The 23372-nt window shown below is 53.9% G+C and overlaps 2 protein-coding genes across 2 annotated transcripts; both read left to right on the forward strand.

Annotated features, from left to right (window-relative positions):
- Nucleotides 1-81: 81 nt before the first annotated feature.
- Nucleotides 82-3437, forward strand: GCG54_00012092 (uncharacterized protein; the record flags this gene model as incomplete). Its single annotated transcript, XM_045411979.1, has 6 exons — nt 82-402; nt 473-671; nt 734-1864; nt 1915-2026; nt 2114-2380; nt 2435-3437. The coding sequence occupies 6 exons, from the start codon at nt 82-84 to the stop codon at nt 3435-3437; spliced, it is 3033 nt and encodes a 1010-aa protein (XP_045263763.1).
- A 14920-nt stretch (nt 3438-18357) lies between these two features.
- On the forward strand, nt 18358-22176 carry GCG54_00012093 (uncharacterized protein; the record flags this gene model as incomplete). Its single annotated transcript, XM_045411980.1, has 3 exons — nt 18358-18508; nt 18687-22043; nt 22091-22176. The coding sequence occupies 3 exons, from the start codon at nt 18358-18360 to the stop codon at nt 22174-22176; spliced, it is 3594 nt and encodes a 1197-aa protein (XP_045263764.1).
- Between the last annotated feature and the right edge of the window lie 1196 nt (nt 22177-23372).

The following is a 23372-nucleotide window of genomic DNA, read 5'->3' on the forward strand; positions in this document are numbered from 1 at the left end:
AACCCACAGCGGCGGCATTGGGTGTAATCTACGGGCCCCGAGTCAGCAAACACCCCCGGAATCCCACCGGCGAAAACAGCCATGTCAAACGGCCCCGGACCCGGCAGCTTCCGCTACGGAGCGGAAGCCGGCTTCTTCGCAAAGGAGGCCGAAAACTTCAAGGCAACTCTCAATACCAAAGATGCCGAGGACTTTGAGAACAGCAGATTAGATCTCGTTCGCCGAGAGCTCTTTTCGTTGCAGACCCAACAACAGGCCACGAAGAACCTGATGAATATGAAGAGACTGCAGAGGTTTCTCGACGGGATGGCTGCTCTACAGCAGGTACTCACAGAGTTAGAGTTTCAAGAAGTGGACAGTATCATGGCATGCATCTGGGGTCCTATGAGGTTCTTCTTCAAGGTATGCTCTATCCATCGTGCCCCTTGACAACTGTCAATTGGTCGCACAAGTATTAACACGTTGCACTTAGACAACAAATATCAACGAACGGGCCTTTGACGACATCCTCGACGTCTATTACCGCCTCGGTCTCAACATCCCGAGATTCACCGATTACATGCATGTTTTCCAGTCATCGCAAAACGGCATCATGTGCCTGGTGAACACGTACAAGGATGTCCTCAAATTCCATTCAACAGCGTACAAACTCTTTTCTCTCCGGAGTCAGCGTACGCTATCTATTACCTTCTTTCTCCCAAGCGCAACATTGTCAATCTGACTGGTTCCATAGTATGGGCAAAGCTTCACAGAGCGACCTGGAAAGACCTCAACTCAACCTTCGATCACATATCCTCGACCCTCGAGCTCCATACCAAATGCATACAAGACCACGGATCTTTCTTACGACGTATGGACTCAGGTCTCGACGAAGTATGGAGAAATGATGCGAATCGCGACGGCTACAGCGAGTTCGGGGTATACGAGAAGGCCTACAAAGAGTCTCAGGAGGGTTTCATAAAGAATGAAAAACAGCGCAAGACCGAACAAAAGTCGAAGATCGAGACATGGATCGCAGCACCGGTCAGGAACGGTATCCTCCATGAGTCATTTCAGAGAAAGCGCAGCGGCTGTCCGGAGAACGGCGAGTGGCTCTGGCACCAACACGATGAGGTCTCCAATTGGATGCGAGAAGATATACCCGGAGAGTCGACAATCTGGATCCACGGCCCTCGAGGCATGGGCAAGACGATTCTCGCGTCCCACGTCATAGACCGCCTTGAACGGTTCGCCAAAGAGGGCTCCGAAGTGCCTTCCGATGCCCAAGTGTGCTATTTTTACTTTCAAGAAGACGACTTTGAAAATTGCAACTACCTTGGCATCTTGCGAGCAATTCTCCACCAGCTCGTTTTCTCGGCCGAGGTTTCTAGCGACGGCGTAGCCCCCGAGCAAAATATCGCAAACAGCAACCTGGCTATACTACCCCTCTGCGAAGACAAAATGACAAACTCAGGTGGCTCTACGCTTACCAATCCAGAGGTAGCGCAGTCTCTGATCGAGGTTTTCTTCGAGAACACCTCGCGTCAATACGTCGTCGTCGACGGACTGGAAGAATGCAGGGCCACCACAGAAATCACGCAGACTATCAACTTCTTCACAAAGACGGTAAACGCTTGTGAAGAATTGAACCAGGGACAGCTGCGGGTAATGTTCATGAGCCAGTCGAACAAGGACATTCGTAAGTGTATGGAGAAGAACGGTCTGTCGCCGAATTCGGGGGAGGTCGAGCTGGATGCAAAGGAGAACGCGGAGGACATCCGAAGATATGTAAGAAGGGAGTTGAATTCCCCGAATGGGGAGAGGTTCAACCTCTTTGAACGGGAGAAGCAGGATATTGAAGACAAGATCGCATTCATGAGTGAAGGTACGTCTAGGACGGTCAATTCAAACGACGACAACTGACGAAGGCCTCAGGCCTCTTTCTCTACGGCCATCTGGCGGTAGAGAATCTCCTGGAACAGCCCACTAAGGCAGCCCTTCTTGAGAAGGTGAAGCCGGGAATGCTTCCAAAGGGTATCAAGGATCTGTACGTTCGTCCTTTTGCTGAAAGCTCCTGGAAATACACAACGAATGCGATTTCCCTGCTTGAAACATATAGCTGACAGCACTCTAGCTATACCGAACTCTTAGGAACCCTGAAAGATCGCCTCACAGAAAAGGAGACCTGGGAATTGGGAAAGCAGCTTCTAGGCTGGCTCATCTGCGCTCACCGCCCCCTGAAGTTGCACGAGATGGACGCAATTCTCTCCTTCAACCCAGACAGAGAGGTAGTAGACTTCGACCTCTATAAGCTTCGTACAGGCGTCACCGACCTCCTGGGTTCTCTGGTGCAGGTCTTGCCTGGGGACAATATCCGCCTCATCCACTCCACAGCCAAGAAGTAAGGTTGCCACCACATGATAGCATCTCTGACAGGACGCTAATAAAACCAAAGATACCTTGCCGAGACCGACGATTTTGACGCGAAGTCAGTACAATGCGACCTCGCGACCCGCTGCCTCCGCTACCTCTCCCTCCGCTGCTTCGTCGCCACCGACTACAACGAAGCCGAGCGGCAAGAACATATCGTTCACGGCTACTTCTCCTTCCAGGACTACGCGATGTCCCAATGGTACAGACACATCATCAGCGTCCTTGAGAACTGCCGCTCCGTCTTCGATACCAATACCCCCCATTGCCAGAGTCAGATCGCTACCTCCTTCCAAGTAGCCCTCGAAAAGTTCGTCTCCTCCCACGACAAAGACCTCAAGCCACTTCCCGAGCCCGATGTCCCCTCGGATCTTGACCGCACGTACATCGATACTTTCATAGACCTTCACTCCACCTATCCCCTCCTCCTCCGGCTCTGGAACCACATCTACCTTCACCAAAAAGAAAGCACGGAAGAGCGCAATAGGGTAGGCATCGCCCGTCTCGATGATATTCTTAAGTCCCATCGGGCCGTTATCGAAAAGGAGTTCAAGCCGGACAGCAAGACGGTCAACAACGACAAGATGGAGGACTACTACGGTCCCAACCTCTTCAAGTGCTCCCGCACCCTCTGCAAGTTCTTCCACCACGGCTTCAACAACAAGAAGGATCGCGACTCCCACCAGAACCGCCACGACCGACCGTACCCGTGCCCTCTCGAGGAGAAATGCGGCTTCGCGCCCGTTGGCTTCTCCTCCAACAAAGATCGCCAGCGGCACGTGCGGAACTACCATCCGGACCTCAGCGAAGCGCCGTCCGCGTTCCTGCAGATGAGCAGGCGCGTCGAGTCAGCCAAGTTCAAGTGCTCCATCTGCGAGAAAAGCTTCACGCGCAATATCAACCTCAAGGGCCACGAGAGGAGCCACTTTGGAGAGAGGCCGTACGCGTGTTCGCACTGCGGCAAGGCGTTCGCGAGACTGAATGACTGTCGGCGGCATGAGAGGATTCACACGAGGAATAGACAATGAGGCGGTGATTCAGGCTGTATCTGTGATTCGGAGTGGCGTTTGGAGTTTTGTTTGTCATTCAACGGGATATCTACGAGAGGGTATATAGGTAGGAGGTTCAGAGCCTCGACTTTGTAATGGACATTCACTAGGATATCAGAGATATCAAAGATACTTTTTGTTTTAACCCAGACTTGGATCGAACGCCCAAACATCGCCGAGAGAATTATTCCAACCCACGATTACTTAGAATGACCGAAGGATATGGCGGATGGTTTGCAGGCGGCACCGGAGGCGCAGATGCGACGGGCCAAGGTACCTCGGGCTCTGTGCCCGTCAACGGTCCTCGTCCTGTTTAGACGGAATCGTATCAGAAATCATGGCCCCTTTTGCGAGTGAGAAGCTTAGCAAAGCACCCAACTTAGTATCAAGTTACTTAGTACTCTGTCATGACTGCCCTTAGTCGTCTGGTAAGAGCTTAACCGTGCCCTCGTCTGTAGTGGTGGTATTGCTTGATCGCCGGTACGTCCATCTCTATGGCAAAGTACATCGTCGTCGAGCTGACTACATACCCCATGAACAAGTCATACAGATGAAGTAGACAGGAACGAGTAAACCTTTCCACAAGTACATCCTCTTCTTTACCCTGTAATCCGAAGTCCGTGATGTAGCCGTAGTCCGCTGAGCGGAGTTGTTTCTACGTAATTATGAAAATCTGAGGCTCCGGATAACAGCAAACTTCCGTTAGTAGCCGTGCCCTCATGTGTATGGAAATTATGAGAACCAGAACATCTTGAAAAGGCCTCGTTTGATTCAGCACTCTATTACGTTGGCTCTGAATTGGCCCTGCTTGACGATTCAATGTCTCCGTGTTCCCACGAAGACGATCAACGAAGTCGTTGAGCTGACAAACCATCACAACAGCGATCAGCGGATGGCCAGGCCAATCCAAGATTTTGTCGAACCCCAACTACCGATAACCTCCGAAGATCAACTGAACCAAGATGCAAGATCGAGACGAGGGCCCTGGTTCTCGCTTCGCCCGCGCCACAGTCTTACCATGCCACAAACTGCCATGACTGCATACGAGGTTGCACATTTCAACCGAGCTAAAGCCGTGGTGCCGAGAGCGTTCCAAGAAACCCGCCGCAGGATCGGCGCCGATCGACATCCCGAGGCACGGCCGGTGAGCAGACCTACGGGGCGCCATCAACACCGGCGTGCCCTCCCACCGGTAGCGTACCACCGTACTCATCAGCTTGCCCAACTCTTCCTGACTTCTATGAGGTTCGGGCCACGACGGAAGCAAGCCGGTGCCAGGAGGCGGACCCAAGCAGTCATCCCGGAGGCAAGAATTGAAGACCGTTGAGATCAACAACGGGGCGTCTGGAAGTCAAAAGCTTGTTGCTTTCACCATCCCAAAGATGAAGGGCTCGCCGATCATCATGTTGCCGGTGCGGCGGTAGTGATTCTGCGGGATATTCTCCGTCCCTGAAGAATTGCGCTTCGACGCGCAAAGAGCCGCGCCCGAACAAAGACCGCCCGCCCATCATGACTCAACGTGGCGTGGTAGAGCGGACGTTGCGAGGCGGTCGAGTCCAGGAACGGCAACCCGCAGCGTCGCCGGCCATCAATGATGGTCGTAGTTATCTAGCAAACATGGCGGACATGGCCCCGTGGCGGTCGCCCAATTGCGCCAGACCTGGTTCAGCCATTGCCAGAGACAGTTGGTCCTCCTTCACCTGCGTGTCATGAGCGCCGTTTGGCTTAGCGCGGATGCTAGCAGCGGCGAAGAACAATTATCCGTGGCATAGAACGATGGCCTTGGGTCGGCATCCTTTGTGTGTGGGTGTGGGTGTGTGGGCCGGAAAACTAAAGGCACAATGAAGCCACAGCGTGCTTCTTGTTCCAGAAAGCGCGCTGTCAGGGCAAGAGAGCCAATGGCAATGGCTGTGGCGAACAGTGATTGTCCAGAGCTACGCTGTTTTAGCCGAGCAATGTGGCGAGTGCATCTCAACACGATGCGAGTTGAAGAATTTGCAGACGATCTGTGTTTGGTGGACAATGTTGATGATGACGAAGGTAGTACCGAATTGAAGTGAGGTGCCTCATTGCGCGCGGTGACGCAGGATGGGAGCATTTGTCCAGACTGCCTCTTCCTGAATGACGCCTACGATGAGACCAACCTGCCGGTAAGTGTGGGAGCATTGAAATGTGTGTATGGTGTGTGGCAGCCGTGACGATGGGCCAAGCCGATTGCTCCCATCGGATAAGCACCAATGTTCTGCTCCTTCACACAACCCATTCCCACTTCCCGCTGCCCAACGTCGGCTTGTCCACCTAGCATCGTCATATTTGCAGTTGTCGTTGGTTCCAACGCGGTGCTGAGGAAACCGGGCCCCATTGCGACGGGTACGGAGGCCAGAGCGCTCGGCGGTTGGGGTTTGCCTGGGGACAAGCGGAAGAATCGGCATTTTGATCAGCTCTGGTCCGTTGGAACGTCCGCCGGCAACCGCATGTCGGGCGGGTCCATGGCTCGGATTTCTAATTCCAACCACCCGCAGTAGACAATTGTGCTGCGGTAGTCGGACTTGGCGTTGGTGTGACTACGTTGGCTTCGTCGTCGTTACGGAGCTGGTCGAGTCCGACTGGTTGCTTTCTGAGTCGACCTTGGCGTGTCGAACCGGGAAGGCAGCTGTAAGCTGTGACGAAACGTCTGGTTCGGTTTCCGTCGCCTCTCATTAGACGATTTCATGATTAGATGGATAAGCCCTGACAAACCGGAGGCGAAACAAAACTGCGACCCCGGCGGCCATAATTGAGAACATGTCTGATAGACCAACCAAGGGCGAACCCCGACGGGACGACGTCACCGTCACGAAACACGATGCGAGTTACAAGCAGATGTTTTTGGGAATAACCAGCATGAGGTATGCATGCAGGCGGCGCCGACAGGAGCTATGGGCGAGCTTCTCCAAGTCAGCGAGCTCCCAGACGGCGGATGACTGCCGAGGAACAAGACCAGGAGTCTATATCCTATTCCAGCTCCAGTCCGAGGAGTAGCACCCATTCTGCAATTCCAGTCCATCAGCATAAATGGCCTGAATGACTGGAGCAACAATTGAAAGGAAGGGACTGATCGGCAAGTAAGAACGAGGCCGAGATTGCTTTCCCCAATTCCCGAAGATGCTTGCCAGTCGTGGCTGGTCTGAGAACAGACAGAAAAGTCCGGGGTAGACAGGGATGCCGCCCGCCCGGGGTTCATGCCAGGGGTGTCAGGTGCGCACTCTCGGGGATGACGGCCGGCTACATTTGAAGGAGCCAAGACGCCCTCCTGTTCCTTTCAACTCGATGGCGTTGGAATGGGTTGCTGGTCTGTTCGATTTGGGGTAGGAGTTGGGGACTTGTGTCTGGGGCTGGGATGGCTGGCTGCTAGCTCGGTTGGAGAACCATTTCACTTCGTTGATACCTGCCGTACCGTGTGAGCCTTGGTCCTTGAAAGGAGCCAATGGGCAAGCTTGGATAATCTTGAGGACTGCGACTTCCATGCCACCCATCCTTCTTCGAAGTGTGAGCGGATTTGGGGTCAAGGCATGTGTGTGTGGCCCTGTTGGCCATGCAGGGTTCGAGAAACGTGGATAGGGATGGTGGGCAGCCAGACGTGGTTCAGGAACGCTGGCTGTCGTTGCCGATTTGTCACTGGCGCTCGACACCGACAACTCTTGAGGTAACCCGTCAATGTTGACATGATAGGTCGGGAACATTGGGAAGAAAGGCAACCCAAACGGACGAAGCTGCAGAAAGGCAGTTTCCATCCCGTCAGTCGCTCGCCCAGGGAAAAGCCGACTGGCCATCCGATGGCGATGGGTGGATGGACGGATGCCCTCTTGCACAGCCTCAACAATGTCCCTGATTCTAAGTGCGTAGCAGTGACAGGTCCAACCCGAGATCAGTGTGGATCGGCAAAGGGCTCAAAACAAGACGCGCGCTGCAGTGGACGTGGTGGCATATGGATCTCGGCGGACCAGATGCATTTCTCTCTTTCGTCGCGGCATTGGTCGGAGCCCAGAAGTGAATGGAGACGCTTCTTGGATTCCTCCAACCTCAGTCAAAGGTCCATGGTGGACCTCTGCAACCGAGCCAAATGAGTGTTGCTTAATAGTACTAGAAGCAGCATCCAGGGGAAGGGTGCTTTTGCCGCTGGAGTACTGTCGCAGAAAACAGTTACATCTCCGGCCTGCGGCTAGGATAAAGTCCGCCATCGCTCGATTAGAGTAATTTGGGGAAAAGTTGGAGAACTGTGCGGTTGTCTGGAGAAGCTCTGCTGTGCCGAGCAACGAAGCTATGTCGTACAGACGGCTGATTCGATAAGCTGTCTGATGCCGGGGGGAACTAGGCCTCTCCTGCAGTGCCTATTCTCCGTTACCCGGGACAAGCTCAGGTCTGGCAAGCAAACCGTTGCAATTCAGGTCGCGAGGAGCGTGTGGAAAGCTGTCGATGCGCCTCGCCGTTGGATATAAAATCAATCTCTCGTCTAGCGTCCGAGATGCAGCACAACAGCACGGAATGGACAAGCTTCAAAGCTCGGAACACCAAGAAACGCATGAAAACACGCTGCTGGGCAAGCTTTCTCGCCCTGTCCAGCGGAAGCTCCGCAGACAATCTGCCAGGATTCATCGAGGCTGAGGTACATACGATGACTACGGCAAATCCTTGTAGTCGTTCCACCGACCTTCAACACAGCACCATGATCCATCCCCACACGGTCGCAGATGGTGCGTGGTACGTGCTGAGATGTTTGATGCTTGTCTTCCGTCGGGACCCTCCACTTGACCGCGGAAAAGTGCCAAACGATTGCGCCTCCAGATCGGCGGACAAAGTCGAGCTGTCGAGAGCTAGCTGGAGAATATGTGACTGCTCTGAGAAGGTGCGAGGAACCAAGAACGGGTGATTGACCGCCCTGCATGCAGTTTGAAAAATTAATATTGAGCGTCGTGGATGGGATACGCTGGCAATTAGGTCGCCATGCGACGTTTGTCGAGTGTGGCATCTGGCTTCAAACATTCGGACTAAAGGTATCCGTTCCTGACAGACGAGAGACGAGTCACCACCTTTGACGTGGTTGGTAAAAGCACCAATTAGGCATTTTTACCCTCGTTGCCATCATGGGCCACAGCGTGATGTCGCTCACCGTCTTGTCGTGAAGAGCCCTGGACCCAGTCGCTCGGTGAAGTTTGGTGTCTGAGATAGAACAGCCGCAGCGGTATCCCGTGATGGATGCCGTGAAAACGCTGACGAACTAGAGGGCGCCACCGGGAGGGCTAAAACAGCGTGCGTGTAGCTGCGCTACAGCTGTATGTTTCTTACCTCCGGGCGAAAGGCCCAGAGGGAGAAACAGACTCAGAATCGACTCGATAAGAACTTTTCACTGCTTGACTGCGACTAGATTGGCACACTGGCACATGTAGTCTACGGCTTGTCAAAGGGATAAAATGTCCGTAAATTTAGGGCAGCCATTGTTTCGATGACACCAAATCCCTGAGATGACAAGTGGTGAACGAGGTCACAAGGACAGCAGACGAGGGTGTGCAACAGGGGTGGCATGTTAAGCCGTTGATACCCCATATCGCTAGGCTGGCTGTGGTGCCCTGACCGGTCCGGGCGTAGTTGTGGGCAAAAGCGGTAGCTTTGTGTAGCGTGGGCGCTGTCAAGATATTGGCGGCATCGCCGGCGTCTGTGTCTGGACGCCCAGCCGTTTCTATTGCTGGGATGGCAGCAAGATTCGTTTCAACGTTGTGGGCTGGACGACGCAGAGCAGCAGGCCTTCCAATCTCGCAAACCAGAAGACGTGGGCGAGGTTACCGAGCTCCGAAGAGAGTTTCGACAGGTCTGGCGCTGGGCTGGCTGGCATCAACTTCAAAGTCCCACGGACGGTCTACCGGAAATCGCGCGTAGCAAGCCCTCAAGCCCTGCAACGGGTCTGGAGACTGACGGGCTTCCTCCCGACACGACCTATCGTTACCAGGAGGTTATTGCGAGGGTCCCAGAGGGGCCACAAAAGTCCACCCGAGCGATTCGCTGGCGCGCAAGGAAAAGAGGATGGCCAAGCCTCTCAACCCATTGACTTGCAGATAGGGATCATTGCGCTTTCCCGTCGTCCAATTCTGGTCCGCAACCTCAACGAGCTCCACCGACGTAACAGCAGCGTGTGAAGGTGTGCAGGCCAGACCCCCGGACCATGTCGCCAATGCACAGTGAAATGCGAACAGACACAGACACTGTCCCGAGGTACACCACAGGCGGGAGACTGCCACTGTCTGCCAGTACCTGCGATGGTCCTTTCCTTGCGTCTCTGGGATCAAGGCGGCTGGATAAGATCGCCGGGTCCGTATGGGTCTCGACTTGTCCCTCTGCCGTTGGCGGCGTTATTAATAGCGTACTGATCGGAGGTTTTGATCTTGCTTCTGAGGCTCGCCGCGCCAATGTTCAACTTTCAAGCGGCCGACAGTTGTATGCAGCCTGTGACGAGCTCGCGTCCCGCGGAAGCTTTTGCTGGCTCAATTCAAACGGCAACCTGCTCCGACGGATTGACCATACGTCTTGCGCCGGTTTATGCAGAAAAAGCCGCCCATGCTTGTTTATGGTTATAATCTAGCTCGTGGGCTGCCGGCGGGACTGAGATGCGCGATCGGCCAGACGTACTCTAGCTAGCAGTAGACAGTAATATTGGGCAGTCTCTGGATGCTTGGAGGATGCGAAAAGGACCCAAGTGTATCCCGTAAGTTGTAGGCTGCACCAGTGACTTGCAGAGCGGTGTTGCTCTCCGTTTAACAGCCTGACAAGGGTAGGTGATGGCTTGTGTAAGCAAGCACTCAGGTGAGAAGATCTGACGCTGTGACGCAGCTTCTTGCGGACCGGATGGATCTGGATCGCGGGTACGACCAGAGCCCAAGACAGGGCCTGCAACCTAGCTCCTGTGTGACTCTTATTTTTTTGTCGATTGAGAAGACATGGGGTTCTGTATGCCCGTCGCTGTGTCTAGGGATGCGTCCGTCTGTGCTATTGGCGCACGACAACGGGCGGCGACGACATGTGGGCATCTGCAGGTTAGCGGAGATAAGTGTGGCATCAGTGCCTCGCGTCCCCTAGTCTGCCCATTGATAGCGAGGCAAGACCGTCATCGTGTGCGAAAGGGTTGAATAATACGATTGTGACGCGAATTGGCGAGAGCGCTGTTGGCGGTTGCTGAGAAGTGACAGAACCATGACGGACCGTGGTCGGGTACTGAGGCCGTGGGGTGACTGTCTCTCCGTCACAAGGGGGCTCTGGCGATAATGAGCCACGGGCAGCGTCCGATATCGACGTTGACGAACGAGGTTCGGTCATTGATGGGAGGAAGGGCTGGAAAATAAAAGCCCAATCACCGGGACGTAAGCAGAGACGAAAGCGAGGTGAAGTTCGGTGTGGGCGAAGCCGGGCTGGGACGTTTCCTGCGGAAGGTTTCGTCATCTGGTAGGTTTTTGATCGGTACGACTGCTACGTCGCCAAGCGGAAGAGGCAAGTTGAAGTGAAGTCAACGTAAACGCTCCGTGTGGCAGTTTCGTAGCGAAAGGTTCGGCCTGTGTAGGGCAGCAGCTCTGGTAGTGCCTGTGCCTGTGCCTGTGCTCGTGCTGCTCCAGACGAGGTACATGATGCCCATGCGGCGAAATATCGAATGCTTTCTCCATGGAATGGCATATTGCCCAAGTTGAGACTCCGCCGCATCATGCGGATATCTGGAGATGACATGCCAGATGCATTGTCTCGTCTTGGTGCAGAGAGCTGGCAAAGCTGATGGAAAGGAACTCGGACGGTACCCAAGTACATGGCCGGCTGTCTGTCTGTCACTGGCTGGCCGCTGGTGTGCGGTTGAGCGGCGCCCATTGGACCGCGGGCTGATTGAAGAACTGGTGGTGGTTGTTGCAGTTGCAATAATTGTGGCGACGACGACGATGAGGATGGGGATAAGTCAGCCCACCCTATAACCGAACACACCCCATAACCAAACACTATTAAATAAAATTAAATAAAATATATAAGTTTTTTTAAATAGTCTAATTAAATAGAGAAAATTCTAATTAGTATAAAAAGCTTTTAATATGACTAAAATACTTAAAGATTACTAATTTATTTAAGTTTTTCTATTTTTAAATATTATATCTTTATTAAATAATTACTAAGTATATAAATATATAAAGTAATTTAATATTTTTCTAGATTTTTATTTATAATAATAAAGATATTATTTAAAGTTTATAATTATAAAATATTACTTTATAAAGATAGAATTTAAAAGTGGGGACTTTTAGAATTTAAAAATAATTATTTTTAAAACTTAAGTAAATAAAATAACTACTACTTAAGATTTCTAGTTCTAAGTAGAAATTTTATAATTCTTATATTTTTCTTTAATTTTAAGGAAAATATTAATTAAACTTATATAATAAATAGATTTTATAGAATTAGAAGTAGAAATACTAGTATTTACTATATAGAGAGATTACAGAATTTATTTCTCTATAACTACTTATAAATATTATATTATTACTTAAAATATATACTATATATACTATAAACTATATAATATAATTTTTATATATAGATATATTAAGTACTTAATTTAATATATATATATCTATTTTAGTGGGATTATATATAAAACGCTATTCGGTTATGGGGTGTGTTCGGTTATAGGGTGGGCTGACTTAGCGACAGGGACCTGCGGCGAGAAGTGGATCGCGGCCGTGTGAGGGAAACGCCGTGGGTCGTGGGTCGTGGGTTGTGGGCCGCAGGTTAGCCCTTGGCCGTCAGCGGCGTGAAGGTGACATTGCATCGGCGTGCGGACGATGAATTGAGGTCGGGACGGTCGATGGGAGTCACAGACAGTGTGGAGGAGGAAACCCCGGCCTGGAGCACAGATGGGCGAGACGAGAGGCAGCCCTGGTGCCCTGGAATCAAGGCAACAGGGGTCCAGCACTGGCCCCAGCCGCGGACAGGTGGGAGTTGGGGAAAGGAAGGAACCACGCTCGACTTTTGCACACTGTGCTTGGCGAGGTGGGGTGAGACCGTGCCCAAGGAAGGTGCCGTCCGACGACAACTGCTCTTGCTCTGCTGGTGCTCTGCTGGCTCCTGCTGTTGCTGCAACTGCTATAGGCAGTACGGGTAGTTGGCCTGGCTACCTTATGGCGTACGACTGGCAACTGCGACTGGCAACTGCGACTGGCAACTGCGACTGCAGGCAGGCACGTAGGTACCTAAGGTAAGAAGGTGAGAAGGACAGCTGCTCCTGCTGCGGCTGATTCTCGAACATCACGCACACCAAATGACGAAAGTGCCTTTTCTGACGTAGACACATACCTAAGATGTGCGCATATTACCTTACATAGGTGCTCTACTTAGGTTGTTCTGGCTTGGTGGCTAACAAACTGCAGCTGCTGCACTTAGGTGCACTTTCTTTGCCTTACACTACCTCATGTTGGGTGGTCGCTCTTGCTCTTGAGGTGCAGGCTCGCAGCTTCCCGCAGCAGCGCCAAGGTGCAAGAGGCAGGGCGCCGCACATGCTGTCAACCATTCAGGAAGCAGCTCGCGACAACGCCCCTGCCCTCTCTGGCTGCGCAGCAGTGGCGGGCTCTCTCGCAAATCGATCGACTCCAGTGCCATGCTGCCCGATTACGGCATGTTGCCCTCTGCTTCCCGTCTGACCATGTCGTCAGGTTCTTGCGTCGACCGTCTCTCGTGCCTCTGCCGCTACTGTATCATCTAAGGTAAATGGCATGTTTGCCGAGCCGTCCTCCTGAACCCTTCACACCTTATCCGCCGCCTCTTATTGCCCGGCCTTATCCAATCGAGACACGGACATGCCCAGCGGAACGAACCACGCGCGTCTACGACCTGTCGTGCGTTATTATCAAAAATAAGAGCCCAGCCCGCTGCTTCAGCAAATCATACATGCCGAACCAATTCCACCGTGGACCTCGACGTCGGCTGGACCTCCAGATACCCGACGCGCTGCTGCAGTTGTTCTGCACCTCGCCCGTTTCTGTTCGCATGCTGCAGACCAGCAATAAGCAGACGCAAGCAATCCGAGCATCAAGGACGCAGAGCATCCAATATCGACACCACCCAGATGAACCAGCCCATCAGTCGGCCAACAACTTTCATTCCAGACGATCTTCCAAGTCTCTTCAATCCCTGTCCCACACGCCAGACAGCCCACGGCTCGACCCCGTCGACGGGCAGCCCGTTCGCAGTCTGCATATCGTCCACTTTCACCATACACTCGCTACCCGCTGAACGGCTAGAGTTGACTGTGAACTGACCTCACCTCGCCTCCTCAATCATACCCTGCAATGGTCTGTCTATTCATAACGACGTTTTCATTTTCACAACTCGCCAGGCTCACAATATCCGAGGTCTTGGAGAAGAAGAAGACGAGGAAGTACCCGACTTCATCACGTCACCTTCCGATGACCTCGACATCAGTCGTGGCTCTCTTCCCTTGATGGACAGCACTCCTACTGCCGACTTCAATGATCCCTTCTTCAGCGCCAACAGCCACAGATGACCCGATGGCGACACCTTGTTCCCAGCCTTCATCCATCTACTGCGATATCTGCGTTCACGACGTCGCCGCATGGAGGTCCCATGGCCCGAGGTACAACGACTTCCGCCCGGCTCCGCAGAGGACGAGGTACCTGCCCAACCCGGCTGCCCACGAGGCGCTGTGCTAGTTACGGAGAACCCTGATCGGCGCTGCTGTGGATGCAAGTACCAAAGTACCGCAAGCTTCTTGTCTTTCACAGGTGCCAATTGCAGCCACTGAAATCGCCCGTTTCTTTTTTCTCTTGCTGCGGCGCTGCTCATCTTCTCTTCTTCGACCAGCCCTAGAGTCCGAGACTACCTACCTACCACAGCTCCCTGTCTCGACCTCCGGCTATCGGTCTTCAATCTGCTGCTTCGGCACTATTCGCCGTCTGCCATTGGCCAAAGCTGCTTGCCCCAATTGTCAGCATGTCAGGCCGAGAGAGCGATTGCGGCCCACGCTGCTCGCTTCTATTTCGCAGTTGCGAGCAATTGCGCTGGAACTTCAGAGCTACTTCGTTATCATACTGCAACAACCAGCAGCGACAATTATTTACAAGACCTGTACGAAAGGGTGGTATTGTGCCGAGCAGACCGGGCCCAGAAGGTGTGCTGTATCGAATGAAGGTACAGTATCCGCCACGCTATGCCACACCAGCAGCCGGCCTCCCGAGATAACCAAGCACACCTAGTCGCTGTTCTTGTCTCTGATCCAGGGCGCAAAGACAGCATGGCAGTCAAAGGAGCTTCAGCAGGGCACGCTGGCTGTGCAACACGCACGCCTCGCATGCTGCGTGCTATGTTCTGGCTTCCACGGCACACTGGCATGGCACCTCATACACCGTCTTTGCTTCGGATCATGTCCCAGCTGAGCACCAGCGGGAACTCAATTTCACAGCGGACGCTGGGCCCGAGCAAGGCTTGGCTCACTTCTGGAACAACCCCGGGCCTTGAAGCACAAGACGGGATGCTCCATCCAATCCACCCTCCCGAGAAGCCAGCCAACGACAGGCCAGGCATGTCGAGTGATGCGACTGGACGCGGGCCACTCTACGAAGCCGTGGGCTAGTATGGCGGGTACAGATACCTTGGGCTCCGTGCGGATAGTAGAAACGACGTCTCAGAGTCTGAGGTAGCGGCATCATCTTTGCCTTTATCTCTGAATGTTGATGAATCCCAGTCATTCTACTCAAAGTGGGCATGATATGGCAGGCGTGAAGATGACGATAACGCCGACAACGGTGAAGACGCAGGGCTCTTCCACTTATGTTGGTGTTGGCCTGGGGAAACCGGCGTACAAGTCAACTGACAGGGTCAGTCGAAGGGCGGTGATCCCAGAGGTCCTGGGTGGAAGGCCTGGGGTGGCTGGTTGAGATGCAATAGGAACGGCTTCGTGCCGGCCAAGTAGGCAAAGTTTGTCTGGCCAAATGATTTCCTTTTTGTTCTGCTTCATCTCTGCCCGCTGGCATCAATCAAATAAGCTCGTCGAGGGCCTTCGCGTCGGAATACCGTCCGCCTCAGTGCCGAGACGTCCGACCCCCGATACAGCTGTCGCACGTCTATTTCGCCATCGACCAACATGATAAGCTACGGCACGGACATAGGAGCCCTGACCTCGAGCTGGAATAGAGGGCCGGTCAGTATCGGTATCGCTCTCAGAGCTTGCACACCCCAGTAATAAGAACAGAGAACAGACCTCTCCACGCACAGGACAAGCATCTGACCCGATTACGTAGCACAGAGCTGTCTCTGGAGCCTCTCTGAAGTCTGGAGTTTTCAGGCTTCAAGCTTCAGGCTTCAGGCTTTAACCGCCTTATTCCGCGCGCTGCCCCAATTATCTTGCAGTGTGCTGGGTCGTTTGCAGCGTGCAACGGTTCCCCAACCAGCCTTCCCTTGTTCTCTGTGCCCCCTGACCAGTCTCTTCTGGGAGTTAGCTTGCCCGGGCCTCTAGCCTTGTAACATGAATGCGGGAATGATAGAGGAATAGCGGACGACAGCAATGCCTACCTGACCTTTGACTGCCTACCGACGAAGGGTATTATTTAGGTCGGCAGGGAAGGGTAGAGCAGAGGGAAATAAAGCTTACGAAAGGAACGGAATTGCAAGCAAGGTGGAACGCGGGAGCGTGAGCTAGCAGCAGGCTAGGGGAAAAGATGCAACTGGAACATCAATTTGCATCCGTTGGTAGGGTGCCAACAATAGTAAGGTAGTACGTGATACGTCCGAAGAGCCGATGCTGGGTGACTGCAATGGGCGTCGCAGCCTGCCTTGCCTAGCTTTGATGGCCTGTCTGATCCTGCCGCTGGCTCTGTTATGCCTTGTCCTGTCAGATTCTCATCCAAGGCACGAATGCATCGAGCATCCAGTTATTGCAGTCCCAAGCCCGGTCCAAGTTTCGTCTCGCCTTCCTCGTGACGAGTGGCCCCTCTATTTCGACACAGCCCACGCAGCGGCGTACTGAGCAAGCAGCAACCGACGCAGGAAGCGAGCAACGAGCCGGGGGAACACTTTCCTTTTTACGCAAAGCACAGAGAGAAGGCAAAGAAGCGATGCATTATTTGAGTGCCTTTTGTGACTAAGGGAAAAAAGGCAGGCAGGCGAAGCTGGAGGCAGACAGCAAAGTGAAAGAAGGCAGGCAGGAGATACTGGATGGGAGGCAGGTAAGGTCGGGTACATGGCCTTCCCAGTCAGGTGGCGGCATCGCACTGTGGTCGGGTACACCTGGCAGGTATCGCTGACCTGCTGGGGCCAGCTGGACGTGGACTGGCTAAGGTACCTCAGGTAGGTACCTAAGGTGGACGTGGACCGGGGCGAGCTAAGGCATACGGAGGACCCACCTTGCCTCACCTCCCGTCACCTTGCCTTTTTGCTCTTGCCTCCTGCCTCTCTGCGTGTTTCCCATGAATCTTTCCCGGTCTCTGCCATCCCACTGACCGACCGACAGACCCTGCTTCCTGCTAAGGCAAGGTAGCGTAGCGTACAGACGGATGCAATGTGCTAGTGCGATTTGTGCTTTCCCTGCCTCTTCTGCACAGTACCTACCAGCCCACGTACTGCGAAATGAGATGCGCCTGTCGATACCTCCATTGCAAAGGCACGATACCTTGTCTCGACGTACCCGTCCCACATCCCATCGCAACCTCATCCCAATCGTGGCGGGAGACAGTACCTCGAACTAGGTACCCGCCCACACCCACGCCTGTGACCCGACCTTCGCGCACACAACGCACACTCTCTCACACACACATCCAAGTAGGTATTCGTACCAAAGTACACCTTCGGTCGCCCTCTTTCTCTCACATTCGCCCGCCCGCCCGCCCACCAAGAAGGCAGTGGAGGCGGGCAGGGGAGCAGCAGAGAACTGGAGGGACGTACCTTACCTACCTTACCTAGCTGCTGCAGACCAGACCAGACCACACGAGACAGACAGACAGACGGCCAGACGCAGGCTCCCCAGGCCCTGGCCCCCGTCAGTCCAAGTCCCCCAGTCGCAGTCCATGTCCACGTCCAATCCCGGCCCAGTCCAGTCAATCCAGTAGTAGGTAGCAGCAGCAGCAGCAGCAGCGTCTCCCCATCCTTTCCTTCCCAGTCAGTCAGTCCAGTCCCGGCTGGTCCACTCACTCACTCGCTCGCTGGCTCGCACACACACACACAAACACACTCACACCTACCTCACTCGCGCTTTCCACTCCCAGATGCGCCGGGCTGGGCTGCGCTGCGCGACCTGACGGCACTTTACCTAACAAGTACCTCAACTTCCCCTTCCCACCACGACCTTTTTGCTCCCCTCCTTCCTTTCTCTTTTTTGTTTCTCCAAGCAACTGCTTCGACCGGTGGGAATTGTTTGTTCGACGAAAGCCTCAAGGCTGCGACCAACACAGACCAAACTTGATTTGCTGTTCTTCGACTGCCTTCCTCGTGCTTGGAAATAGCATGCGACTGTCGGCTTCAGACAACAACATCTCCCTCTTGTCTCTACCTCTTTCTCCCTCCCGCCACTACTAAACGCCGCTTCTCCCCCCCCCCCCCACCACCCACCACCTATCTACCTATCTACCTCTCTTGCCCACCTCACCACCTTACACCAACCAACCTCAACCTCGACCTCGACCTCGCCTTCCTTCAACCTCCGTCAGTCAGTCTCTGGTTTGGTTTCGCACTCTCGCTTGCCGCTCCTCACTTGCGCACTCTTCCGACCACCGCCCACCGAGCTGCTGCGCCCACCCAAAAAAGGAGCCTCCTTCCTCCCAACCAACCACCCCTCCATTCCTCCTTCACGACGAAAACGACCGGAAACGACAGGCGAAAAAAAGAAAAAGCGATGGCCATGAATGATACGGAAATCAAGGTCGAAAAGAACACAAACATGACAACCAATTCCTCTTCTCCCGCCGCTGCAGCTACTGCTGGCGGTGCTGCTGCTCCCGCGGCGGCTGCTGCCAACGGCGCTGCCCCGGCCACCGAAGATAGTGGTATGAGTCGCACCTGCACAATTGCATTGAATCTGCACTGCACAGCACAGCCCACCAACACCCCTCCAAACCTGCCCCTCCTGTTCCCACCCGCGTGTCCCGCCATTCAATCCCACCACCACCACTGCATCGTCGCCTCTCTTGCCCCGAGGAATGCCATGCTATTGCTGAAACTGAGCTGACAATGATTCTGTTTTGGTCCCTACAGCAGCAGCTTCTACTATTACCGTGAACACGAAGACGCCTGCCAATTTTCCTCCCCCCAAAACCGATAAGCCCCGCCCTCATGTGTGCGCGACTTGTCAGCGCTCCTTCGCCCGATTGGAGCATCTGAAACGCCACGAGCGCTCCCACACCAAGGAGAAGCCTTTTGAGTGCCCTGAATGCACGAGATGCTTCGCTCGTCGCGATCTGCTGCTGAGACACCAGCAGAAGCTACACCAGACGACCACCCCTTCTTCGCGGCCCCGCAATCGCCGTGAGAGCGCCAGCGGCGTTGCGCCTGGAACGAGTCGCGCTCGCAAGAACAGCGTCGCTGGTCCCAACGCTGCTGCGGCTGCAAACGCCGCGGCTTCCATGCGTCCCAGAGCCAACACCATCAGCCATGTCGACCAAAACGCCATGCAAATGATTGCGGCCGCCAATGCCCAGGTAGCGAGGGGCATGCCGCCTGGCACACACAGCCGTCACCCTAGCCTGGTGGGCTTGCCCGTGCACAACATGGACTTTGGTGGCATGTCAGCCGCCATGGGCCAGCGCGGCATGGCTCACGGCTTGCCAAAGCTCGAGACGCATGGTATCAACAACATGGACTTCAGCGGCTTGCGGACCGCTCCGCCGATGGCCGTGTTCAACCCGGACTTCGACTTCGAGGGGTTGTTGTTCGGCCCGGGCTCCACCATCAACCCTAATGCTCTCCACTATAACGACTCGCCCCAGTCCATGGCCTTGGATCAAGCTTCGCCCTTCCATGGCCTGACCAGCGACATGTCGTCTACTCAACTGGACGACAGCTTCGACTGGTTGACTGGTTTTGAGCATCAGATGTCGTTTCAGGGTGCCGACAATGCCGTAGACGGATCCAGCCCGTCCGCCATCAGCACCACCAGCCAGAGTGGCATTAGCGATGTCATGGTGGACGGCTCCAACCACCACCCCCCGGCCGGCACCAGCTCCATGTGGCAGCCGGCCGTAATGGGTCCTCCCCAGGTCCCGAACCCTTTTGCCCTGGACATGAATGGTTCCGTCTTTCCCGACCTCATGAATGGCGCCCCCGTGTCGCCCCAGCCGTCTACCCAGAAACTCAATGATGCCTACTTTTCGACGCCTCCCCCTTCTCTGAGCTCTTTGAGTCCATCCATGGTTTCGGGTCTAAACAACACCCAGAACTTGAACCAGGCGCTCAACTTCAACAATGCAGGACCCGAGACCCCCTCGTCTCTCAATGGCGGAAACCATGGCGTCTCGCCTGTCTCCACCATCACGGATACTACCCGGAGTGCCATCGTCGGTGCCCTTTCGCAGTGCGCTCCTTTTGGTGGACGGAGATACTCATTTGCGACCCCAAGCTCGCCGTTGTCGCCAGGATTTCAGAACACAGCCAACAGTGTTCCTGACCATGTAAAGAATTTACCTAGCACTCAAGACTTACAACGATATGTTGGCGCTTATCTTCGTTACTTCCACCCTCATCTGCCGTTTTTGCACATTCCCACTTTGAATTTTGAGATGCCGCCCTCCGCTACCAACCGATCCAACAGCGTCGGTGGGAGCGGGTGTCTCATCCTTTCCATGTCTGCCATTGGCGCCTTGTACGAAATGGACCACGTCCAATCTCGAGAACTGTTTGAGATGGCCAAGAAAATGATCCAGTTGTATCTAGAGGAGAGGCGGAAAGCCGATGTGAGAAAGGCAGACTTACGCAGAACTCCAGCATCCGAGCCGAACTCTCACAGCCAGGAATCCTCAGTCCACACCCCGGTCTGGCTCGTCCAAGCCATGCTTCTCAACGTCGTCTACGGCCACAATTGCGGCGACAAGACAGCCAGCGATATCGCCTCAACCCATTGTGCGGCCCTTGTCAGCCTGGCTCAGGCTGCCGACCTCCTTCGTCCTATTCGCGTCGAGTCTAACGAGACTCATGACACTCACATGCGTGATGATGCCAACTGGCCCGGCATGCGAACGGATTCTGAAGAGCAGGCCGAATGGATCCAGTGGAAGACGATGGAAGAGCGCAAGCGCACCCTTTATGTTGTCTTCATCCTTTCCAGTCTCCTGGTTGCAGCATACAACCACACGCCCGCACTCACCAACTCGGAAATTCTGCTTGACCTGCCATGCGACGAAGAGTTCTTCTCCGCTGAGAGTAGTACTGCATTTGCGGCAAAGGGTGGCATTCGCGCGGCTAACCATAATCGGATGACATTCCACGAGGCTTTGGGGGAGTTGCTGAGGACGAACGAAAAGCAACAAAAGCAGAAGGCTTTCAATGCGCAGCAAGGGTTCGGGCCAGGGGTTAATATCCACGACATGCCCACCAGCGACTTGAAGCCGTCCACGTTCGGATGCCTGATTTTGATTAACGCGCTGCACAACTACATTTGGGAAACCCGACAGCGACACCACAACAAGGTCTGGACAAACGAGGAAACGGAAAAAATGCATCGCCACATCGAGCCGGCTCTCAAGGCGTGGCAGGCGGCATGGGCAAGCAACCCGAACCACAGCTTGGAGCGACCGAACCCCTTTGGCTTGGGCCCGCTATCTGCCGACGCCATTCCGTTGCTCGATTTGGCCTACGTTCGTCTTTTTGTAAACTTGGCTCGATCAAAGGAGAAATTCTGGCAACGTGATTGGGACGCCATGGCGGAGGAGCTCTCGCGAGGTAGCGAAATTGTTCAGCACGCTGAGCACTCACCCGCCTCAAACACCGAATCGAATGGCACAGACCCTTCTGATAACTCAGTCTCCAGCTCGGTCTTTGCCGAATCGCCGGCCACGCAGTCCTCATCCCCCGAATTCTCTTCGGCAAAGTTCCCACCCCCGACCCAAGCCCCTCCTCAACTCACCAACCGTTCTACATCGCGCAGGGAGAAGCACCTAAGGAAGGCCGCCTTCTACGCCGCTGACTCTCTCGCGATGTCGGACAAGCTTGGTGTTACTTTTGCCGATTTCTCCAGCCGCGAGCTGCCTCTTCAATCGGCAATGTGCGCTTTTGACTGCGCCCAGGTTTTGGCTGAGTGGGTCGCGACTCTGCAAGATCGCATCGGGCGATATTTGGGAATTTTAGGTCAAGATGAAGTTGATCTATCCCAAGTGCCAGCAATTATGCTTCTGGAAGAGGAAGATGTCAAGTTGTTGGGCAAGGTCCAGGAGGTGTTGGCCTCGGCTGAGATGAAGATGAACTTGGAAGTCGTCCAGGGTAGCATTGTGGGGGTTGATGCCAGGATGCAGATGGACGATCATACAGGATACGCAGCCAAAATCCTGCGTGTCACAGCTTACATGCTCGATAAAGCTGCTGTGTGGCCAGGTAAGTTGCCCCAGTCAGCCGGGACGAACTTTTCTAACCCACTACAGTCACTCATCTCATGGCCCGATGCCTCGAGACTCACGCTACTCACATGAGAGCCCGAGCCGAAAAGTCCATCATTGCATGCGAATAAACAAAAGGCCAACTGGAAAGGAGAGTCAATCGCGAAGATTTAATCACGATGACATTATTGAGAACTGGATGTGGAGGATCGCAGGCGAAAATCTGCCTGCAGGAAGAGGGGATGAAAAGTCCGGTGACCAAGAACAAAACTTGGAAAAGGATTATCGAAAAAGAAGGGGATGATATAAGAAATCGACGACAAAATACCCTAACGCTCTTACGGAAAAGAAAAAGTACACTTGTATGACGTTACGACATGTTCTCCTCGCGAGGAAACATTCTTTCGAGCTGGCACGTCACGATGCCACGCACATTTTACGTTTACGCTGACGCAGCGACCTGGAAAACAACGGAAACGCGAGCATAATTGCTTGTCTTGTACATCAAAAAGTTCTGCCATAGCCTCGATGGCCCAGTTGGTATACGGTCTCTCATTCGGTTTGGGAAACCCGAGCTACTATCTCTCTCCCTGTTGCATATGGGCGTCCTTGAACAAGGCATTTGAGGCTAGTATGGACAGGAATTGCTTTATACTGGGGAATCGGAATGGCGTATTATTTTCTTCAATTCTTGCGCAACCCACAGCATCGATTCAGAAGATCCACAGAGTTTCTGTGGATCACAGAGTTTCTGTGGTCCTCACGAGTCGGTGGCGTGGGTTTCAAGCGCCATGTTGGGTTGGGTGCGGCCACAAAAATCTGCGTCCAGTCAACTTTGGAAAACATTTGTCTCGACGGATACGGACATGGAAGGACTCGATCAACTCGATCAACTCGGGACTCGCAATCTTTGGGTTGCTATTTTGAATGGAATGGATGTACTAGGTTACGGTGGGAACAAGAATCACGGGCGGTTTACCAATCCCTGCGCAGGAAGGCGGCATCTCTTGGGAGGGCGAGCCTCACGAGATGCCGGGCTGGAGTTGAGAGAAGGGGTGTTGGCGTTGCCCCTTGGCGAGAAGCGGTTCACATGGAGAGGCTTGTGTCTAAGGACCAGGCGACACCGGCAGGGATGGGAGGACCTGGGGAAGTGCCCTGGAGAGAAGGATGACGATAGCTATCAATCAAAACAAAGTATTTGGCTCCAAGTTTGATCTTCCAATGCGTATCAGGACGCGGAAACGAGCTGTTGATGTTGTTCGCTCAGATTCAGGGGGAGTCTGTTGTATGCTGCCCATATCTACACGGCCGGGGCCCGCTCCGGCAC

The sequence above is a fragment of the Colletotrichum gloeosporioides genome (assembly GCF_011800055.1).
Source record: "Colletotrichum gloeosporioides strain Lc1 chromosome Unknown consensus_49, whole genome shotgun sequence".
Taxonomy (NCBI): domain Eukaryota; kingdom Fungi; phylum Ascomycota; class Sordariomycetes; order Glomerellales; family Glomerellaceae; genus Colletotrichum; species Colletotrichum gloeosporioides.